The following is a 20,703-nucleotide window of genomic DNA, read 5'->3' as shown; positions in this document are numbered from 1 at the left end:
AGAAAAACAAACATGCAAAAATCAATACGTGCCCTTCGAGCTTTTAAGTATGCGAAGCACCATGCAGCATGTCGCTTCACTAAGGAGCTGCACAGAAGGTAGCAACGTGAAGATAATCTTTCAGCATTTTTAGACGAGCGTCCATATCGTCTCGGTGTGCGAACAGCCCCCCTGCTCACACCCCCTACGTCAGGATCAGAGAAAGCGCAAGAGAGAGAAAGAGAAAATTAAGTTGGGTAGCTTCTCAGCCATCTGCCAATAGCGTCCCTTGTATGAAATCAACTGGGCAAACCAACTGAGGAAGCATGTACCAGAAATTAAAAGACCCATTGTCCTCAGAAATCCGCGAACCAGCAAAAAATCTGCGATATATATTTAAATATGCTTACATATAAAATCCGCGATAGAGTAAAGCCGCGAAAGGCGAAGCGCGATATAGCGAGGGATCACTGTATACACATAGAAACTATTCATTTATTTTCAGTTAAGTCATCTGCAGCAAACCTTTATAAATTAGGGTTTCTCCTTTTTTTCTTTAAGGAGATTAAATATTACTGAAGAAAGAAAAAAAAAACTAAAACAGCCAAATGGGGCTATGCATACGAACTTAAAAGGTTTAAGTAAAACAGAAATATATACCTTTATTTTTACTTCCTTAACTTGTGGAGCGTGTATCCTGTAGCAAACCCCTAACTTTTTTCGTGAAAGCCCGTTTCAGTCAATAAGTCTTAAAAACAGGTGTAAAGATATTGACAATAAGCTACGCAAACCCACCAAGACATGGAATTGTTTAAATCAAGGCGCTGCGCTACCTTCTTCCAGATCGGCCCCAAGGCGTTCATATTTTTCCAAAGCAGTTCTGGTCTCCATTGGCATCTGTAGCTGAGTCGAAAAACACCATCCCATACTATTAGTTAACAATTAACACATTTCTATATGTATTGTAAGCATACAATACAACTGATAATATGTTGCGCTTATTTATCTGGTGTACCAACATTTTTGCGCATTTAACGGCTGAAATCCAACGTGGTTTGTGCCCTTCAGAATGAAAACAGTTTGCATTTACCTTTTTAATTAAAGGCAAGCTTTTAAGCCTGAGAAATCACCCCGTAAATGCACACGTTTAATTGCACATGTGTTAATACGTATGCTTACACAGTATTAAAAGACACTCAACAATTAATGTCATTTACCTTCGTTCCCGTGTTTGAGTCGTGCTGTAAATTCTTACTGTGAAATATAATTGACAAATAATTTGGTGAATGAACTTGTGAAGAAGGTGGAGCTGGAGTATTATGGCACTTCATTAACGAAAATGCCGTGATGTGCGGAACGGCAGGGGGAGTGTGGGAGTTGACGGAGAATGTTTTCTTCAGCGCTCTTTGGGGCTCTTCCTTGTTTTCAGTTCACGTCATTACGTAGGAGGCATGATGACGCGATACGCGACTCCACCTCCTCCATTACATTATATGGACAAAAAAGAGGTTCCAGTTATGACCATTACACGTAGAATTTCAAAATGAAACCTGCCTAACTTTTGTAAGTAAACTGTAAGGAATGAACCTTCCAAATTTCAGCCTTCCACCTACACGGGAAGTTGGAGAATTAGTGATGAGTGAGTGAGTGAGCGAGTGAGTGAGTGAGTGAGGGCTTTGCCTTTTATTAGTATAGATATATATATACACACACACACACACACATACACATACAAACAAAGAAACATTTCTTTCTTGTGCTGTGCTCTGTCCACTTTGCCTTTAACTGTAACAGGCAGCCTAATCCCTGCTGATGAGAAGAATATTTAAATAATTAGTGTCACTACCACCAAACTTCATAGTAAGGTTAGTAGTTTTGGGTGCATTAGCAGCATTAAGTTTGAGTCACATAATAAAGCAATTAATTTTGTTCAAAAAGCTCATTTTTTGGTCTTATGTGGCAACAAGATTTCCTCCCAAAGATTTGGTATCTCACTTTTCTACATTCTGCAGAATGTTTAAGTACTGGTGTCTTTCTTCCATCTCCTATACAGGTCAATATTATACAGAGCTCTTGATAAAGCAGACAGATGTGCTTTTACTTCACTCTTAGCAATTTAAACAATTTTTCAAGTTAGTTAATGGCTCCTCAGTGGCTATCTCACTAGAGTTACTGTTTTGCTCAAATACTGGATTTCCATGAGCATCACTTCCAGGTGTTGTCTGGACATTTTATTATTCACAGATCTAAAAAGGCACGGTGGGTGATCTAAACAATTTGATTACAAAAGGATACAAAACAATACTGACGTATACTTTCACTTCCTTTCTTACTTTAGAATGCTCCTTAATCAACATTTTCAAAACTCAATTTCAAAACTCAATTTTCAATTTTAACTCAGATTCACTGCATAAACTATGTTTCCCAAACAGACTGGAGTTCATATTCAAATAATATAATTCTAACGGTAATGCAACTGTTTCCTTGTTTTAGTTCTCACATCACAGGAACCCAAATATTCATGTAATACACATTCCAATTTTTGATATTCAGATATTTACTGAAAATTGATTAAATCTGTCTTTGTCTTTATTATGTCAATTTGCAATAATAACAAAGATTGGAATTATAATTTGTACGCTAGTATCATTTGTAAACATCAGAGCATCTGTTTTAGTTTAAGGCAAAATAAAATATATAGTTTTTTCATAACAAGCAGAGTCAATGAAAAATTTGAATATTTTAGTTCTGTTTAATTCTAACAGCACAGCATTTTATCACTAGCACTTAACAAATCAATTAATATGAATATATTTTAAATAGTCACCAAACAAAAGAATGCTTTTCTTTGTGTCTCAACCAAAAATTAAACGAGCTTCGGCTTTTAACCAAACACAATATGACAAGGGGAAAATTGCAATTTTTTTTATATTAACTAGTAACCATCAGCCATCCAGACCTGAAAGGTTGGTGGTGCATGTACCTCTCAAGAAACACAGCCCCACATGCGACCCAACCAAGGTTGCTGCAATGTCCTTCACTGAGATCCAATGTCGCCATGGCTCTTTACCTGATAAGCATGTGGTATGCTCGATGGACCAATAAAACATCGAATGGATGCCTGCACCACCAATTCTTTAGTCATGTTTGACTTTTCTGTTGTACTCAGGGTGTATGACTGGTTGATGCAAGGAAAACAATCAGTCATCCTGTGCAAGGTGCTTTATTGTCAATTGAGCTTACAGCAGTTCTTTTCCTGTCCAGAATGCTGCGTAACCACAGTGCTGTGGTGTAACCACAGTGCAGATGACAGTGAACCTGTCATTTCACTGCTTGCTGTGAATTGGATCCAAAGCCTAATTTTGTGGATTAGGTCCATCGTACATCCAATTCATGTGTCGTGTTATGGGTATTATAGCATAAGCTGTCAAATGAGACCAAGATCAAAGGTTCAAGGCCAAGGGGGTTGCAAGTTTTTGCATGATAGAAAGATAGCTCTTAGCATTTTGTACATGTATAGAATAGATACTCTAAATGCACTATATTATGACTGTCAAATAAAATTTTCTAATTCCACATTTGTCCTAACTACCTTAGCAGTTCAATTTACTATCAGTCTACTAATTCCATTCCTTTTTTAAAAAATAACTACCATATAGCTCACTAGGGTCTTACTGCAAATGCTCTGAGCATGAAATTACACCATCTTATTAATGAAACAAGGACTAGTTGAAATGAAAATGTTTTGTCAATTACTCCTAGATATTTAGTGTTATGCACAGACCTAAAGTTGATGTAATCTAACACTACTCCAAAGATTTTCTTTCATTCCTTAACATTTTAGAGAGTATTATCTTCCAGAGACTGAAAAATTTCCACATGCAAGTACTAATAGATTGGATTATGCTTGACTAATAAAAGACAATATATCAGTCAGCAGTGAATGATCTTATCAGATCAAAAGGTAACAGTGCCCTTCACTGATTCATAAGTGGAGATGTAACAAAAATCATTTCAGTACAAATTTTGTACCAAAGTTTCAGAAACATAATAGTAACAGCTTTTTTTTTTTTTTTTACAGTATTGTACTATATTCATGCATAAAGGCAAGTAGACAAATACTTCAGAAGGCACAATAATACATAAGCAAACATGAGTCACAATGGCTCACAATGGTGATACTACAGCACTGCCTCAACAAATGTTGAAAAGGAAATCAGAAGAAATAATGTGTGGAAATGCCTTATGATTGCACATGAGAAATATGCTACTGATCAAATGAGGTGTAATCGTTTAGCTTGTACTGTCATACATTTGTAAGAAGAGATAAAGGATAACAAGATGAATCACTTTTAATAGTGTCCTACACAGTCTCGCTAAATGAATGGAGGCTTTTGCCTGCATTCTCTAAATGTAATGAGCACTTCTACAAATGTCCATTAGTCTAAGCATCTGTCCAGTTTGCATGCTTTTTAATGTTGCAGATCAAGGAGGGAAGGCTTACACACATCCAGAATTACATGTAAAGGACTGTGGAATGTGGGAGGACTAGCAGAGCTAACAACAGTTGATGCAAATAAACATCACAGCAAGACAATGTGTCTATTTGGCTTGTCTACACCGGCGATGGCACAAGTTGCTCCATTTGTTAATACCAAAATAAAGTTTATTTAGTGTTTCAATGCTTTGAATGACAAGGGACAGCTCCCTATTAATACCACATGTACAGTGTTAACTGAGACATGTAATCACTGAAACACATATTTAGTAGGACAAATAAAACGGCATACTTCATTGCTAGATAAAAATATGCAAACACTGAATATGTGTCATTCATTTGGCTTTTGAAGACAAACTACCATTTATTGGTATGACCCATAAGTGAAAGCACACATTAAATATTTGACTAGGACACTGAAGAATTTAATGCTGCATCACAGTTATATTTTTTGAGTATATGAAACGACAGCCATAATTTTCTAGATCTGGATTTGTACACAGGCATAAGCAATAACAAAATGTGATCACTTACATTAAAAATCTTGAAAACATCAAAACAAAGGCTCTTTAACAGGAGTTCTGAAATAAAGGATTAATGTAAAACTGACTAGTTTTATTTCACACATGAAGCTGTAAAGCTGGAACAAATGTTAAATAAAGGAGGGGCAAATTTGGAAAAATTAAAGCATCACAAGTTTCTGACATTTAAAATTTGATTTAATTTGACTCATCCAATATTTTAATCTGCTAATAATTCCAATATAAAACCTTTTCCATAGCAAATGTTACAAACTTAACAGAGTAGTTCACTGGCAAACCAGACTTTCAAAGCATGTTGTTACAAAAACAGTTTTAAAAAGTTTGTTTTAAATGGAAATATTATGAATTATCTTGGAATTCACTAATTCAACACCACATGCATTATAATGATTGAATTCCTATATTTAGTATGGATTTTAAGCACTATTTTTGCTACTGGAAAGAACATATCAAAATAGATTTGGAATGTACACATGCTAAGATAAGTCAGGTAGTTTATGACATTTTTATAAACCCTATACTGAAATTTCCCAAAGATTCTAAACCCCATTAGTTGTTACACTGGTTGGATTCTCATTTCTTCGACACATTACAGTTCAAGCCCTTCATTGTATTTTGGTGTTTATGAATGCCAATATACAATACTTGTTTACTTAAATGATAGCTGGGTAACTACAGTACGTGATAAATATACCAGGATTTTAAATCTGTGGTTACTGTTAATATTTATATATTTTACATTGTATTACAGTACATAACTTATTACACAGCATTGTGCCCTCCGAAGCAATATGTGTACTTGCAATCACTCATCAGTGTAGTACTGACTTTCACTCAATACTACCAATATAATAAAAATCTGGATCTGTTACATTTTTGGCATTTTGCAATAGACTTGGTACCAGAGTGTAGGTACTTACAACAGCCCATTTAATTCTGCTAGATACAATAAAAGACCATACAGGATATCATTGCTCATCATGGCTTTGCAGATACTGCTTTTGTTTATTTAGATATGTGGGGAGTTATTTATTAACACTGAATACATGCTTAACGGCTTTAATTCGTGTATCATTACAGTTAGGATAAAATACCTTTTACAATACAAGTTAATCTTTACTTACATTAAATATTGCAAGAACATGACAGTGCTATTCTGGTAACTATGCTCTAGTTAACATGGATATAGCTTTTCATGGTAGTACTCTGAACATCATCTGCAGATATTCTCACATGGGCAAACTTCGAATATACAGTATTTTCATGTGTTTATGTAAATTTGGGTACACATATACATATCATAAAAAGTATGTATGTGTGCAAGACTAAATTTAGATGTGGCCTCAAATCAAACTACTGTTATAAATGAACATTTGCTTGGGATGTACACATAAGTATTTCAGATTTTGGAATACTTGCATATACATACTATGATATCTGTGAAACACCCCGATCAAGTAGGAAAATGCTGCCAAACAGCTAAATGATGAGTTACGCATATAATAATTCATATCCCTGAGCCATTATTATAATGTGCATTGACAGAACAAACATACTAAACCTCAAAAGTGATGAATAGACTGTATTTTAGTTCTGTTTCGCCAACATAAAAAGGCAATTTATAGCAGTGTCCGATTTTGAGAACATAACTGGAGCAATTTACTGAACTCATATTGCAGTAAAGACACCTAACGAGAATAAGTTGCTTTAGTTAGCCATAAGCCGTGACATTCAATTGACACACAAGTCATCTGTAATTTTAAAGGTGCTGTGCAGCACTTTTGAATGCATGTGTTATTGTGTCGCTTCACTGGGGACTAAGCCCGTCAGCTGTGTTTCCTTGCTTAGCAGCACTCAGTGTTTTGCAGGGTACCCCCCCATTCACCCCCTATAACCTCAGCATTGTCGATTGCGTTTCGTTTACTTGCAGTGCTCAATGCTTAGCGGGAACTCCCGTTCCCCATCTTCAGTCATGTTTAGTTGCTTCAGGATGCTTTATCTTCATGGCAGACTTCCCCTCACCCTCAATCCACTCTGAAAGAATAACTCCACTTTTCATCTGCACATGTCATTTACATGCACTTTTTGGTGTATGCAAATTTTCACATTCGAATAATAAAGTTTTATAAAACAGACACCATGCTGTGGAGTTTTCCACTTGTGCTATCTTGTCAGCTATAAAAAAGCTTTGGATTTTGGAGTATTTTGGATTCTGGAATTTCAGATTAGGGATACTCAACCTGAATAAAAAGGTAATAAATAAATCAGTTATCACAAACATATGATGATAACTGACTAACTGACACAAGTTTTAATTCACAGAAGGAAACAAAAACATTTTTAGTGTCATAATAAAATATTTAAATACGCATTTTCACTTTTATATGTAAAAACCAACGGGCATCTATACAGCATTTGGCACATTCAATGCACAGAAATTCATTGTTCTTCAAGATGCCTGGAAATTTCTATGTATGTTCCAGTTGCCACTGGGTGTGACTTAGTGACGACAGAGCCATTTCAAAAGACAATCATGCATGCCTAGGACATGAGACTTCCTGTACCATCTTTTATGGTTCACTCCAGTGTCCAAACTTTGAGCTTCCAAACTCGCTTGTTGTATCTTTGCTTTGTCTGTCCATTATACTATTTGCTAGAACTGTACTTGTTCATGTTTTTGCATATTTAACCTGGAGGTTGTGGATGATTTTACAGATGGTTGTTTGAGTTTTTCCATCACTCTTCAAATAATTTTTTATCATCAATTCCATTTGTATGGGCGGCACGGTGGCGCAGTGGTAGCGCTGCTGCCTCGCACTTAGGAGACCCAGGTTCGCTTCCCGGGTCCTCCCTGCGTGGAGTTTGCATGTTCTCTCCGTGTCTGCATGGGTACTCCGGTTTCCTCCCACTGTCCAAAGACATGCAGGTTAGGTGGATTGGCGATTCTAAATTGGCCCTAGTGTGTGCTTGGTGTGTTTGTGTTTTTCCTGCGGTGGGTTGGCACCCTGCCCGGGATTGGTTCCTGCCTTGTGCCCTGTGTTGGCTGGGATTGGCTCCAGCAGACCCCCGTGACCCTGTGTTCGGATTCAGCGGGTTGGAAAATGGATGGATGGATGGATGGATTCCATTTGTTTGGTAACTGCTACTGATTCCTTTCTTTTTAAAAAAATATTCCAGATTATTGATTTAGCTACCATATGTTTGGCTTCTCCACATCAATTTGGATTAACTTTGACTTAATCTTTGAGCATTCTGGTTGTTTGATTTTTCCCAAAATGCTTAAAGCTGGCAAAGGTTTGACAGCTACATAAGCTGACACAGTAAGCTTAAGAACACAGGAGACAGTCAATTGCTCCATTACTATAAAGCACCATAAATGGGGAAATGGAACACAATAGATGTGGAGCACCACTCACGACAACATAACATGGAAAAGGTGTATGGCACATGATGGCCCAGGAAAGTCTAGAGTCTTTAGCATTTCTGTGTGGATGTCATCTACCCTGGGTGCTTTGGCACAGGTGGAGTTGCTTAACTTCTTCAATGACCTCCTTCAAGGAAATGGGCACTAATCCCCAATCAGCTTCTTGCTTTGCCTCCTCAACAGAGGGAGTGTTCATTGGGTTTAGGAGCTCCTCAAAGTGTTCCTTCCACTGCCAGACTACATCTTCAGTACTTAGAACAGCTTGGGTGAAGTCCCTTCAGTGTCACCTGATAGTTTGCCAGGACCTGTCTGAGCCCAATCGATAGTTACATTCTACAATCTCTCAGACGTCCTTCTATACACAGACTTTGCTTCTCTGACCACCAAGACCACAGCCTTTGTGGCCTGTTGGTACCCTTCTGCTGCCTCAGGAGCCTCCCGTGCTAACCATACATGGAAGGCCTCCTTTTTCAGCATAATGACATTCTTCACTTCTTGTATCCACCACTGGGTCCTTGGGTTGTCACCTCGAGAGGCACCTATTGTCTTTAGACCACTGCTCTTGGCAGCTGCTTCCATAATAGAGGCTTTGAATAGAGTCCATTCAGACTATGTCCCCACTCAGGTTTAGATAACGTAGGCAATTCCTTCCTATCACACCTCTCTAGGGGTCTCCATCATTATCTAGATGGGTGTTGAAGTCGCCCAGCATAACTATGGAGTCCCCAGCTGGCATCCTTTTCCAGGATCCCCTCCACAAACTCCAAGAAGGCCTGTTACTTTGAAATGACATTTGCTGCATAAGCATATACAACAGTCTGAAAAAATTCACCTCAATGAACCAGTGGATCCTAAAAGAAAACAATTAGGAGCCAATAGTTTTAGTTTAGGTGTAAAATATTCTTCTTTCAGTCTCTTACATTTTTAACGTCTATGTATGTGTGCCTAATTATTTTCCTTTTGTGCTGTGAATCTTTCTCTTGGTATTTTTGTGTCCATCTTGATGATATGGGTAACTAAATGTCATAATAACTTTCACAAATTGTATAGTTATTAAGAACAGTGCATTTCATTCAGCATCTGAGTCTGTGTCACTGAATACCAGTGTCAGAGGGTCATCCAGTGTAATTTGGTTTTCTTTTACTCCTGCTTGAAGTTATCCAGCAACCTTTTATAACACATCTTGAAGAATTTTAGCTGACTAGTGCTCATTGTGCAAGCAGCAGACAGGGAGCTCTGTTCCAGCTGAGGAAATAAGTGTCCCTTCCAGTGGACAGGATAAACGGGAACATGAAGAAAAAATATAAATAAATAACACCACCCCTCTCACAATCTGAGAAATAATCTCACCGAGATCACTGGTAACAAAGATAAATGTAAATATTCTGAAAGAAGAGGAAATGACACAGAAAAGTCAGGGAAATGGACCGTGACACTAAATGTCAAAGCAAAACAACAGGTACAGCAAAGGGATATGACAATTTATGGTGTTATATGCTAAATGCCGTTTCAGTGCCTGATCACAGTTTCAAAATTATTGCATAGGTGGAATCAGAGCCAGACTGGCATTTACAATCAGCGGGAGCTTTCCCGGTGGCCTACTGCCTGACCTGGCATTCAAAGCAACCAGTGAAATAAACTAATGGTGAAATTATATATATAATGTTATTATAATGGAAAACGAGCAGGCATTATTTCTCTGTAGTGGGCACAAATCCTTTCGGTTTAACTTTGGAGGGTTTCTTTTCTGGTTTCTGGTTGGAAGGTTTCTTTTTCTGTTCAAGTCAAGCTTTGACTTTGTGTGCGTCTCGCGCTCTGACAGTTAAACAGGAGCACTATGATGAGAGATGTGTACGTCTGGTGCTTTTGTGATTAAAGTTATGTATGAAGATTGTTTAAAAGTTTACAATATACTTTGAATTATATATTTGGATCTAGTATGGGTTTTGGTATTTATTACTATGTATTTATTTTGTTTTATTTTTGTGTCACATTTTAATGAAGTGTAGCGTATGTTAACATTTTTAACATTTTTTTTTTCCTTTTTCCCCTCAGAGTGACTGAATAGGCTACACGAAATGTTTTATTTTTTATTAATGAAACATGAATGTGAGTGAAATGATTTGTGTTTTGAAATGTACGTATTGTTTTTTTATTTAATAATTAATTTCTTAATGAACAGGTCTTGTTTTTAGTTTATTTTAATATTTTAAAGTGCATCTCTCGCACTCTGACAGTTAAACATTAGCACTATGATGAGAGAGTGACTGAATAGACTACACAAAATGTTTCATAGTTTTTTGTTTTCTAAGTGCATTCTTTAAAAAATGCTTGATAGAATTCTGTGGCACAAGGATGATTTTTGAATCTTTTGTCTATTGAAGATATTCGAAGTGATCTTTTTTGACAAACACTTCAAACTTTGTGAAAGAGTGTTCAGCATTACCATCCAGAACTAACAGCGGCTGTGTAGATTCCAGACTCACAGTTGAAACTGCAAACATAATCTATGCACTGTGGATTCCACTGACAACTAACTTATGTGGTTCAGTGCTTTTTGCCCATTTGTTTTGATATAAATATATTATTGGACTACATGGTTTATTTATTTATGAAGTGTTTATATTTACTATATGAAGTGTTGTTCCATACTGTATCAGAGGTTGTCTTGAGACTAATATTTAAGAGTGAAATGTCTCTTCATTCATAAAAAAATCCAAGACAAAATGGTGTTTGATGGTTTTTTGAGTCCGTGCCTGTACAAGAAAACTGATGTATATTGTGTAGCCTGGGTTAGACTTGGGATTCCTGGCCTGAATGACCTTCCCAGTCCAGCCCTGGGTTGAATCCAAATCTTTGTATTCACATTGTATTCAGTATACAGATGTGCAAACAAGATATCACATTATTGTAAGTTTACCTACCTTCATGTAGGCCAGACTGGCATTATCTATTTTTCCAGACTAGAACAAAAGTCCTGGCTTAGCAAGTGTCTTTCTTCTAATACCAGTGTCTTTCTCAGAGGGTCCCTCTTTGGATGCATACTTTGTACCTTATCTGATAACAAAATTGATACCAGGGAATATAACATTGCATGGACATCTCTCAGAAGCACAAGTCTGACAACCATGTTTTGAAAAAGGACCATAACTTAAGGATGAGTAATACTCCCATACTCAACCAAAAGGATGAGCTTATGTGCATCCAAGAAACCAATGGCTAGTCCTCTATTCCTTCCTTTAAAAACCTCAAATATACCCTAACTAGTTCCTGATCTGCTCAACTTAGCCACACGTATTGCTGTATAGCAGAGATTTCAGTGCTTATAGGGTGTGGCTTTAACAAATTTGCAGCAATGTATATATTATCAAAATTATTGATTATATATAATATATAATCAATAATTAGTATGTCACTGTGATTTCGCTTTAAAGGGTTATGCAAACATATGTGATTTATTTTTATTTTTACACACACATATATATATATATATATATATATATATATATATATATATATATATATATATATATATATATATATATATATATACACACACACACACACACAAGTATACAAAATACTTTTTTCACAGCTCATATAACATAGTAATGAGGCTCATTTTTTAGAATCAAACCAGAAATGTAGAAATTGTTGAGGGTCAACTACAAAGGGCCATATATGAAATTTCATTCTACTGGATTAATTTTCAATAGGACAATAAGAAACCCTGTTGCTGTTCATTCTGTTGCTCACAGACGGTCTGTCTATCACAATGGTTTAGGTTCAACATCTGAGGGCTATTTTTTTGGAAAGCATCAAGACATCCAGCCACACACAGGAGATTTGCCTACATTCCTGCTGTGCCAGAGACCATTATTTGAAGATGCTGATGTGCTGCCTTCACAACTGTTTTTTCTAAGAAGTTCAACTGGGCAATAAAAGTCAAGCTAAGTGCTATTTTTGTAAAATGTTCAAATGTTTTATTCTTTGACTGTGTATGGTTTTGTTTCTGTGCTAGCATTTTGTCAGGAAGCATTTGAAAATTCCTTTCTTGAATAGCAAAGTGGAACTAATCTACCTGATTCAACTGTTTACATGACCTAAAACAATAAGCATCACAGTCCAGTGTAACTTGGAAACTATGCAGTACTGTCCATTTTTTAATATTATTTAACTGGTATGTTTGGAGAGATCTTTTTTGGTGATTTGTTAGTTCCCCCCATCCTAATAAAAAACCAGATATCTAGTACAAATATTTGACACAAATATCAAATATCATGTAATAATGATTGGCTAGACATGGCTTATTACCTTATTGTTTTTGTTGGCAAGATTAACCCTAAGAACTCCCATTCCATGCAAGACGAACTTCATGGAGGTGAGCAGATTGTCCAAAACAGCAGGCTGCAGCAAAAAAAAATAAATAAATTAATAGAAGAAATGAAGAAATGAATATCAAACTTAATTATTTTACTGAGCATATAAATCACACTACTATAAGGAAAATGCACTTGTAATATTGATTGTAAATTTGATCAATTTCAAAATAAATTAGGTCAATCTTTCACCTCTAATGTTGAAAATTCAGTGAGCAATAGGAAAATAGAACTCAATATGAAGCAGCACCTCATATACTGTACATTGAGGCATCAAAGTGGTTAACGACAGACCCACCACATTTATATTAAATAAGCCTTAATGAAGTTTTGCCAAACCGTTCTTCACAGAGAACATTTTTTTCAAGATTTTAGATAATTTCAGTGGCTTCACCTTCCCACTAATTTACGGAAGGTGAGTTGGGATTCTTCCAGGTAAGTAAGATAAGCTGGTACAAGCCCAATATATTGAAGAATACCAAAATAGACTTTCCATTGTAAAATATCTTGCCCTCTAGTGTGACTTCAAATAATTCTAATAATTTTGCCAAAATTATCCTAGTTTGAAGCATTCCCAAAACATATGACCTAGCAAAGTAGGTGCTTTATGACAGCATCCTGTTCAAATCTTGTCTAGAATACTGTTTACTGAAGACAACTGCATCTTGTCAATGGCTAAATGTCATTAGCTACCCGAAATTCAGATTTGATTTAATTTGTGTTTGACTTAAAATGACATCCTACTTCTCAATTAAAACTTTTCACCACAGATTTTTAATTAATACTTATTTGCATAAAGGTTTGCATAAAAGGCCATTTAGAGAATAATTGCTTACAAGTGCAAATGAACGTAACTAAATATTTTGTTTCCACTAAATATCAAGCTTGCAGTTAAAATGGAAAATCTAAGAAGAGATCAAAATAAAACAGCACAGCATTGCTGTAAACAGGCTAATTAGGATCCTTAGAATTGAACCTGTCTGAGATGATTTTCTGTATGAAGTTTAGGTTTAATGAATGCAGCTATAACCCACATTTTTAAACATTAACTCACCTTTGTCTCTAATTGTAAACACCTCTGACCACTTGCAATGTTTCAGTGCAAATTAATTCAGGTTGCTGCATTAAATTTAACCTCAGTTTTCATTCATTAATTAAAAGGCAGGGATAATGAAGAATTTTTAGGTTTAAAGCAAAATGAAGGCGGAAATTAAAATGTGTATTTTTAATATTTAAATTCTTCTTTCCTGATAATTAAATAGTCTAGTCTCAATATAAAACAGATTGCAGGATTATCAACATAGTTCTTTATTATCCCAGGATGCACTTTGTAAATGCTTGACACATGCTTTTTCCATATAATTTTAAGGATGCGGCATATTTTTCCCAATACCAATTATTATTTCAGGTCTGAAGAAAGTCTTTACCAAACAATTCTGAATTAATTTGTTGCTACAGCCACAAAAACAAATCGTTCCAAACACAGCCAATCAATTAATTGCTCTTCAGCTTTGGGCATCTATTCACAAGGTTTTTGTCTATATGCATGCTGTGGTTTTAGCTAAACACTGCTCTCATTGTATTATTATCAAGCTACCAACAAATGAATTAATGGAAGGAAAAAAAGTGTCAATAGATCACTACAGTTCAGTCAGAGTATTATTATATAATTGTGTATTAAAAAAAACAAAAAACACACTATATTGAAAAAAAAGAAAATTTATTATATATAGCTATTTCTAGAAAAAAAAAACAAAAAAGCAATAAAAATTAAAACAAAAACCAATTACATTCTGTTTAAAATTGACATCCAAGCAAATACAGTAAGCAGATAATCAGAGAACGGCAAATCTCATAACAGCTAATTCTTAATATTTACATCAATATGTAATGAATATATTTGCAAAAATGAACAAAAACAAATATTTTTACTTTTCATTTTTTAAAGAAGCTAGAAGAAAAAACAAAGACCTAAATGAATAAAAAATTATCTTTGTATACAGCATTTTTGATGTAGAGCGCAACAATAGAGTGCATTATTAAGGAGGTATCACCTAGATTTTCGTTCTTTTGGTAAATATAGGTAAATGCAGCATTTTCAAAAAGGTTTCTGCTCTTACAAGAAACAACTGTGCACTTCCTTAATTGTCACGATTTGGGATGTCACAAGAACCGATACTGCACTTATGCTTGTTGAAAGTCAATACTGCACCCATGACTGACTACAAGTTGACAAATTACTTTGAAAGGCACAATCATACAAGAGAAAAGCAAGAGTAAAAACTACACATAAAAATGTCTTACAATGTTGATGATACAGCACAGTATTAACACATGTCGAAAAGAATAAATTGTGTCTGGAAAATGTTCAGTGAGCAAGGCAGGAGAATTTCAGCGCATGATTGCAGGAATTGTGCTTACCATTAAAAATATGTATATGCAAACCCTACATTTCCATCGTTAGTTTGCCTTCAAAACCAAATTAATGTTCATTGGTATAAATCCTAAAATTAGGCAAATGTATTAATAGCACATGCCATTTATTTGAATGCTGAAAAACAACTGACTACAGGTAACATCAGTCCAGTTAATTTTCTAAGTCTGGATTTACACACAGCTAAAACAATAACAAAGTCTGATCACACATGTAAAATAACTCAAAAGCAGCACAACAAAGGCTGTTTAAGAGAGTTCTGAAATAACAGTGTACTGTAAAACTGACAAGACTGATTTCGCACAGGAAGCCTGAAAGTTTGAATAAATGATAAAAAGCAGGGACAGATTTCAACAATTAAAGTACCAGGAATTTATAATACAGAAAATGTAGAACAATTTGCCTCAGTCAATAAATATTACTCCTTAGTAAGATATTTTAACAAGGTTTTTACTATAAAAAATCTAAAAGAGAATATGCTTGATAACAGAACTACAGATTGTAGCCAGGATGGTACATGAGGACAATATCCGGTCTCTACATAAGCAGAACCTCCACTAATACTATGATACTGACACTCAAGACAAAGCAAGGTAATGTTTCTAGTATACTAGTATTCTAGTATAAATGGTCTCAATTTGACAAGAACAGTAACAGACTGAGTTGGAGTTTTCTTGTTTGTTTGTTTTTTCTGTCCTCATGGTTATCAGTCCTTACATTGTTTTGTTGTTATTTATTATCTTATATATATATTGTCTAGTTTTAATAGTTTTCTCTTCTTGTAACTTTCTTTTGTCATCATGTAAAGCACTTTGAGCTACATTGTTGTATGACAATGCGCTATATAAATAAATGTTGTTGTTGTTAATAATGTACGTGCTAAACAATTCCAGGAGCTTTAAAATGCTAAACCTCTCTCACAATACTGGTCCCCAGGACTGATAATAAGGCAGCTTTTTATACAGAATGCATACATTTACTGTTATACTTGAAGTTCACAACTTTCATGCTGTACCTATTCCATATGTTTCTACGTTTACCCATTGTCTTCACAGCCTGCACAGTCTACTTTGCACAAGGTTTTCAATCTTTGTTTCAAAGTTTAAGGTTTATCCAGTGAAAATAACATTTTCATGCTTTGCTCTGTATGCTTGTGCCCAATGCTTGCCTGCTCTGAATAAGTGAGTTTGGAAGATGGATGGAAGAACTATTTTTTAACTTCAATACAATTACATAAATTATGATTGGTGTCCTTATGTTTGTTAGTTAGTTTAAGGCACTCAAATACAGTACTACTTATTTTTGTTATTTTTGTTTCTCTAGAACCTGCTAAGAAGAGATGTTAGCATAAATCTCATGACAAGTAGGAAAACAAATGTTCGTCTAGACCAGGGGTGTTGAACTCCGGGCCTGGAGGGCCGCAGTGGCTACAGGTTTTCATTCTAACCCTTTTCCTAATCAGTTTGTAGTTTTCACTGCTAATTAACTCCTTTTCCCTTCATTTTAATAGCCCTGTTTTTAAGGATTCAGTCCTCTGAATTGATTTGTTTCTTCATTAAATGGCAGCCAAACAGAAATGAGACATGAAACGAGCCAACAGATGACCAAATGGGATTTCAAACTCCAACCAATTTCACTCCAACCAGTCTCTTAATGAGAAGCTGATGCTTGCTGTTAATTAAGCCGTTATTTAATTCAATGGCTTGTTGCTGCTCTCATTCTGCCACAGCAGACATTTGCAAATCTGTTGATTTTTCAGTTTTTTCAGTCATATGGTGGCTTGTTTAATGTCTCATCATTGTTTGGGTACTAATTAAGGAAAAAGAGACAATTAAGGGGCCTGAGTCAAGTTAATTAAAACTAAAGCAAAAGAAGTTAATTAGCAGTAAAAAACGGTTCACTAATGAAGAAGATGGTTAGAATGAAAACATGCAGCCACTGCGGCACTCGAGGACCGGAGTTCAACACCTGTGGTCTAGACTATCAAGTATAATAAATAGGTACTCTTTCTTTCAGCAGTCCTAATACAGTGCACATCAAACTGGTAAAGTATTTAAAATCTCAAATAACAAACAGAATAAATAAACCTGCATAAGAATATTGCAAAAACAACCCAGCTACGGGGGATGCACAAACCAGTGTGTTTCTTTGTGCCAGTCCCATGCCCGGATAAATGGGGAGGGTTACGTCAGGAAGGGCATCCGGTGTAAACTTTGCCAAATCAATATGCGGACAACAATACAAATTTCCATACCGGATCAGTCGAACCCCGGGTTAACAGTGACTGCCACCAGTACTGTTAGCCAACAGGGTGCTGGCGGAAATTGGGCTACTGTTGGCCGAAGAAGAAGAAGGAGAAGAAGAGGGGGGAGACATGTCCGGAGGCAGGAGGAGAGGAGGTAAAGAAGGTAAAGAGAGTGGAACTGAGGGTAAGAACTTTGAATGTTGGCAGTATGACTGGTAAGGGGAGAGAGTTAGCAGATATGATGGAGAGAAGGAAGGTTGATATATTGTGCGTGCAAGAGACTAAATGGAAGGGGAGTAAGGCTTGGTGGATCAGAGGTGTATTCAAATTGATCTATCATGGTGTGAATAGGAGGAGAAATGGAGCAGGGGTATTCTGAAGGAACAGTATGTCAAGAGTGTTATGGAGGTGAAAAGAGTGTCAGACAGAGTAATGATTATGAAGCTGGAAATTGAAGGTTTGATGATGAATTTTGTTAGTGCATATGCCCCGCAAGTTGGGTGTGCAATGGATGAGAAAGAAGATTTTTGGAGTGAGTTGGATGAAGTAATGAACAGTGTACCCAAGGAACAAAAAGTGGTGATTGGAGCGGATTTCAATGGACATGTTGGTGAAGGGAACAGAGGAGATGAGGAGGTGATGGGTAGGTATGGTGTCAAGGAGAGGAATGAAGAAGGTCAGAAATAGTGGATTTTGCCAAAAGGATGGACATGGCTGTGGTGAATACATATTTTAAGAAGAGGGAAGAACATAGGGAGACGTACAAGAGTGGAGGAAGATGCACACAGATTACATACTATGCAGAAGAGTCAATCTGAAGGAGATTGAACACTGCAAAGTAGTGGCAGGGGAAAGTGTAGTTAAGCAGCACAGGATGGTGGTCTGTAGGATGACGTTGGAGATCAAGAAGAGGAAGAGAGTGAGGGCAGAGCCAAGGATCAAATGGTGGAAGTTGAAAAAGGAAGACTGCAAGGTTGAGTTTAGGGAGAAGGTGAGACAGGCGCTGGGTGGTACTGAAGAATTACCAGACAGTTGCGAAACTACAGCAGATATAGTAAGGGTGTGTCACAGAAGGCTGGGGTTCTTACCCAGCCAGGATGCCTGGAAGGACCGGAAGGTGGAATTTATATCTTCCGGGTTACAGGGGGGCAACCGCCCTGGGTTAGGAGAGGACCACGGGAGAGGACCAAGGAGGTTCCAACCCGTTGGGACCCGTGGCCACCGCCAGGGGGTGCCTCAAGCCTCATGGAACCCGGGAAATGTTTAGATGATGGAAGAAGATGATCTGCTGTGGCAACCCCTAACGGGAGCAGCCGAAAGAAGAATATTGCAAAAACACTCCTTGTTGTACAACAGTATTAATCATCAATAGATAATACTAGTTACATGCATACACACACACACACACACGCACATCAGGGCTGGGCAAGTTCACATTAATTAATGCCGACAATTATTTTATTGCGCATTAATGCAGTTTTTGTTATTATTACTATTATTTTGAAAGCCTCAGTCTCGCTATCCAATTGATAGAGATCAGCAATCTTCTTGTTACAGCGCTTTTCAATATGCTTTTGCTAGAAGGGAAGTTAGCTTTGTTGATTTGACCTTGATTCCCTGCATGTACATGATTAGCGAAGAGCAAACAGCTTCTAAAATGGCATGTGGAGAGATACCAAAGTGATTGTTCAAAGGAAAATACTCCATGGATGACTTTTTTCGTATTATTGCTGAATCGAACTCTGATTTGTCGGACTCCGATTTTGATGCAAGTAATCTGGAAATGTAGATCGAAAATGAAAGTGAGGTACCAGCATCAGCTGATCGTGGTGTTGAACACATTAATTTACCTGATGCACTTATGGCAACGTTTGCCTGGGAGGACCGCCACTTACGATGACAGGAGGTACAAACCACATTGCGTAACACTGCGCACCTGTATCACAAAGACAGCCAGGCAGCCAGCCCATCGTGCATTCCTGCTGGCTGTCGAGCCGCCACCAGCGCAGTCACTGCTGTCGCAAACTGCAAACAGGCGCCGACAGCAACAACTGGCAGCAACAGACATTTTATGTTGATTTATGTATGAAACCATTGCTTTGTGCACTTTTCAGAATACTGAGATTTTTGGAAAAAATATTAGCCCTCAAAGAGTTGCTGCTGAACACAGACTGTTTATGCTGCTCCCTGATAAAAGAAAATGTTTCTGCTGGTATCTGTTCAGATTAAAAAGAAAACAGATTTAGAAATGTTAACTTGCTGTTGCTCAGAAGGTGCCTGTTATAATGCTATGATCGTGGCCTGGACTCTGAGGGTAACTTGTTTTTCTATAACAAACTAGATAAAACGTTAATGCCCTGGCAGTGGCAAATAGCTTTGGTCTTATATTTGATTTGATTACATTAACATTTAAGTTGAGATTTACAAGAAATATTTTAACCACTACTATGTAAAGGGAATACTGCTGTTAAAAAGCACCTTATTTGTTTAAAGTGTTTGCAAACCAAATACACTACTTATGAGTTCATTATTGAATTTTGCACATAAGAATGTGATTGTCTGAGATTAATTGCAATTAAAAATTTTAATTGTTGCCCAGCACTAATATAAATATATATTAGGGGTATATCATGTGAACCTGCTGAAGCTGTGGAAGGATATGGTGCCTGACCCCTTCTCCGGCTAGCCCTGTTCCCTGTTTAATCACAAATCAGATCTTAACTTCGGACCCAATTTGATCGCCAAACAGCGATGGAAACTGGAAACAGTTATCCTGTCTGTTCCCGAGGTGGTGAGTGAGAAACCAGGACAACCCTCACTGACTAAGCATGACATTGTGACCAAACCTGGGGTAGTCATATGAGAATGCCCATATCGACTCCCTGAGGCAAAAAGAGCAGAGGTGGAACTGGAGATCCACTTCCAGCTTACATGCTGGAACTAGGTGTGATAGAGGAAAGTCACAGACCTTGGTCCAGTCCTACTGTATTGATCTCTACGCCTGACAGAAGCTGGAGGTTTTGCAATGACTTCTGGCAGCTTAATCAAGAGGCAGGTTCAAGCCTTTCGCAGATTAGTGGGTTACTACCACCGGTTTGTACCCCGGTTTTCGGAGAGAGTGGCGCCCTTGACTAATCTCACAAAGAAGAGGGCCCATAACAGTTTGGTATGGGAAGACAACACCGAAGCTGCATTTTGCGAC

General features: G+C 36.9%; 1 protein-coding gene across 1 annotated transcript in view; it reads right to left on the bottom strand.

Moving 5' to 3' along the window:
- gnav1 (guanine nucleotide binding protein (G protein) alpha v1) overlaps positions 1-20,703 on the bottom strand; it is a 443,998-nt gene that overhangs the window by 368,093 nt on the left and 55,202 nt on the right. The window contains exon 3 of the mRNA XM_051936251.1: positions 12,758-12,850. Within this exon, the coding sequence (XP_051792211.1) occupies positions 12,758-12,850 (93 nt within the window). The remainder of the gene's footprint in view (positions 1-12,757; positions 12,851-20,703) is intronic.

The sequence above is a fragment of the Erpetoichthys calabaricus genome, chromosome 14 (genome assembly GCF_900747795.2).
Source record: "Erpetoichthys calabaricus chromosome 14, fErpCal1.3, whole genome shotgun sequence".
Classification (NCBI taxonomy): domain Eukaryota; kingdom Metazoa; phylum Chordata; class Cladistia; order Polypteriformes; family Polypteridae; genus Erpetoichthys; species Erpetoichthys calabaricus.
Note: the sequence above shows the minus strand (reverse complement) of the source record. Positions and strands in the feature narration are given on the sequence as shown.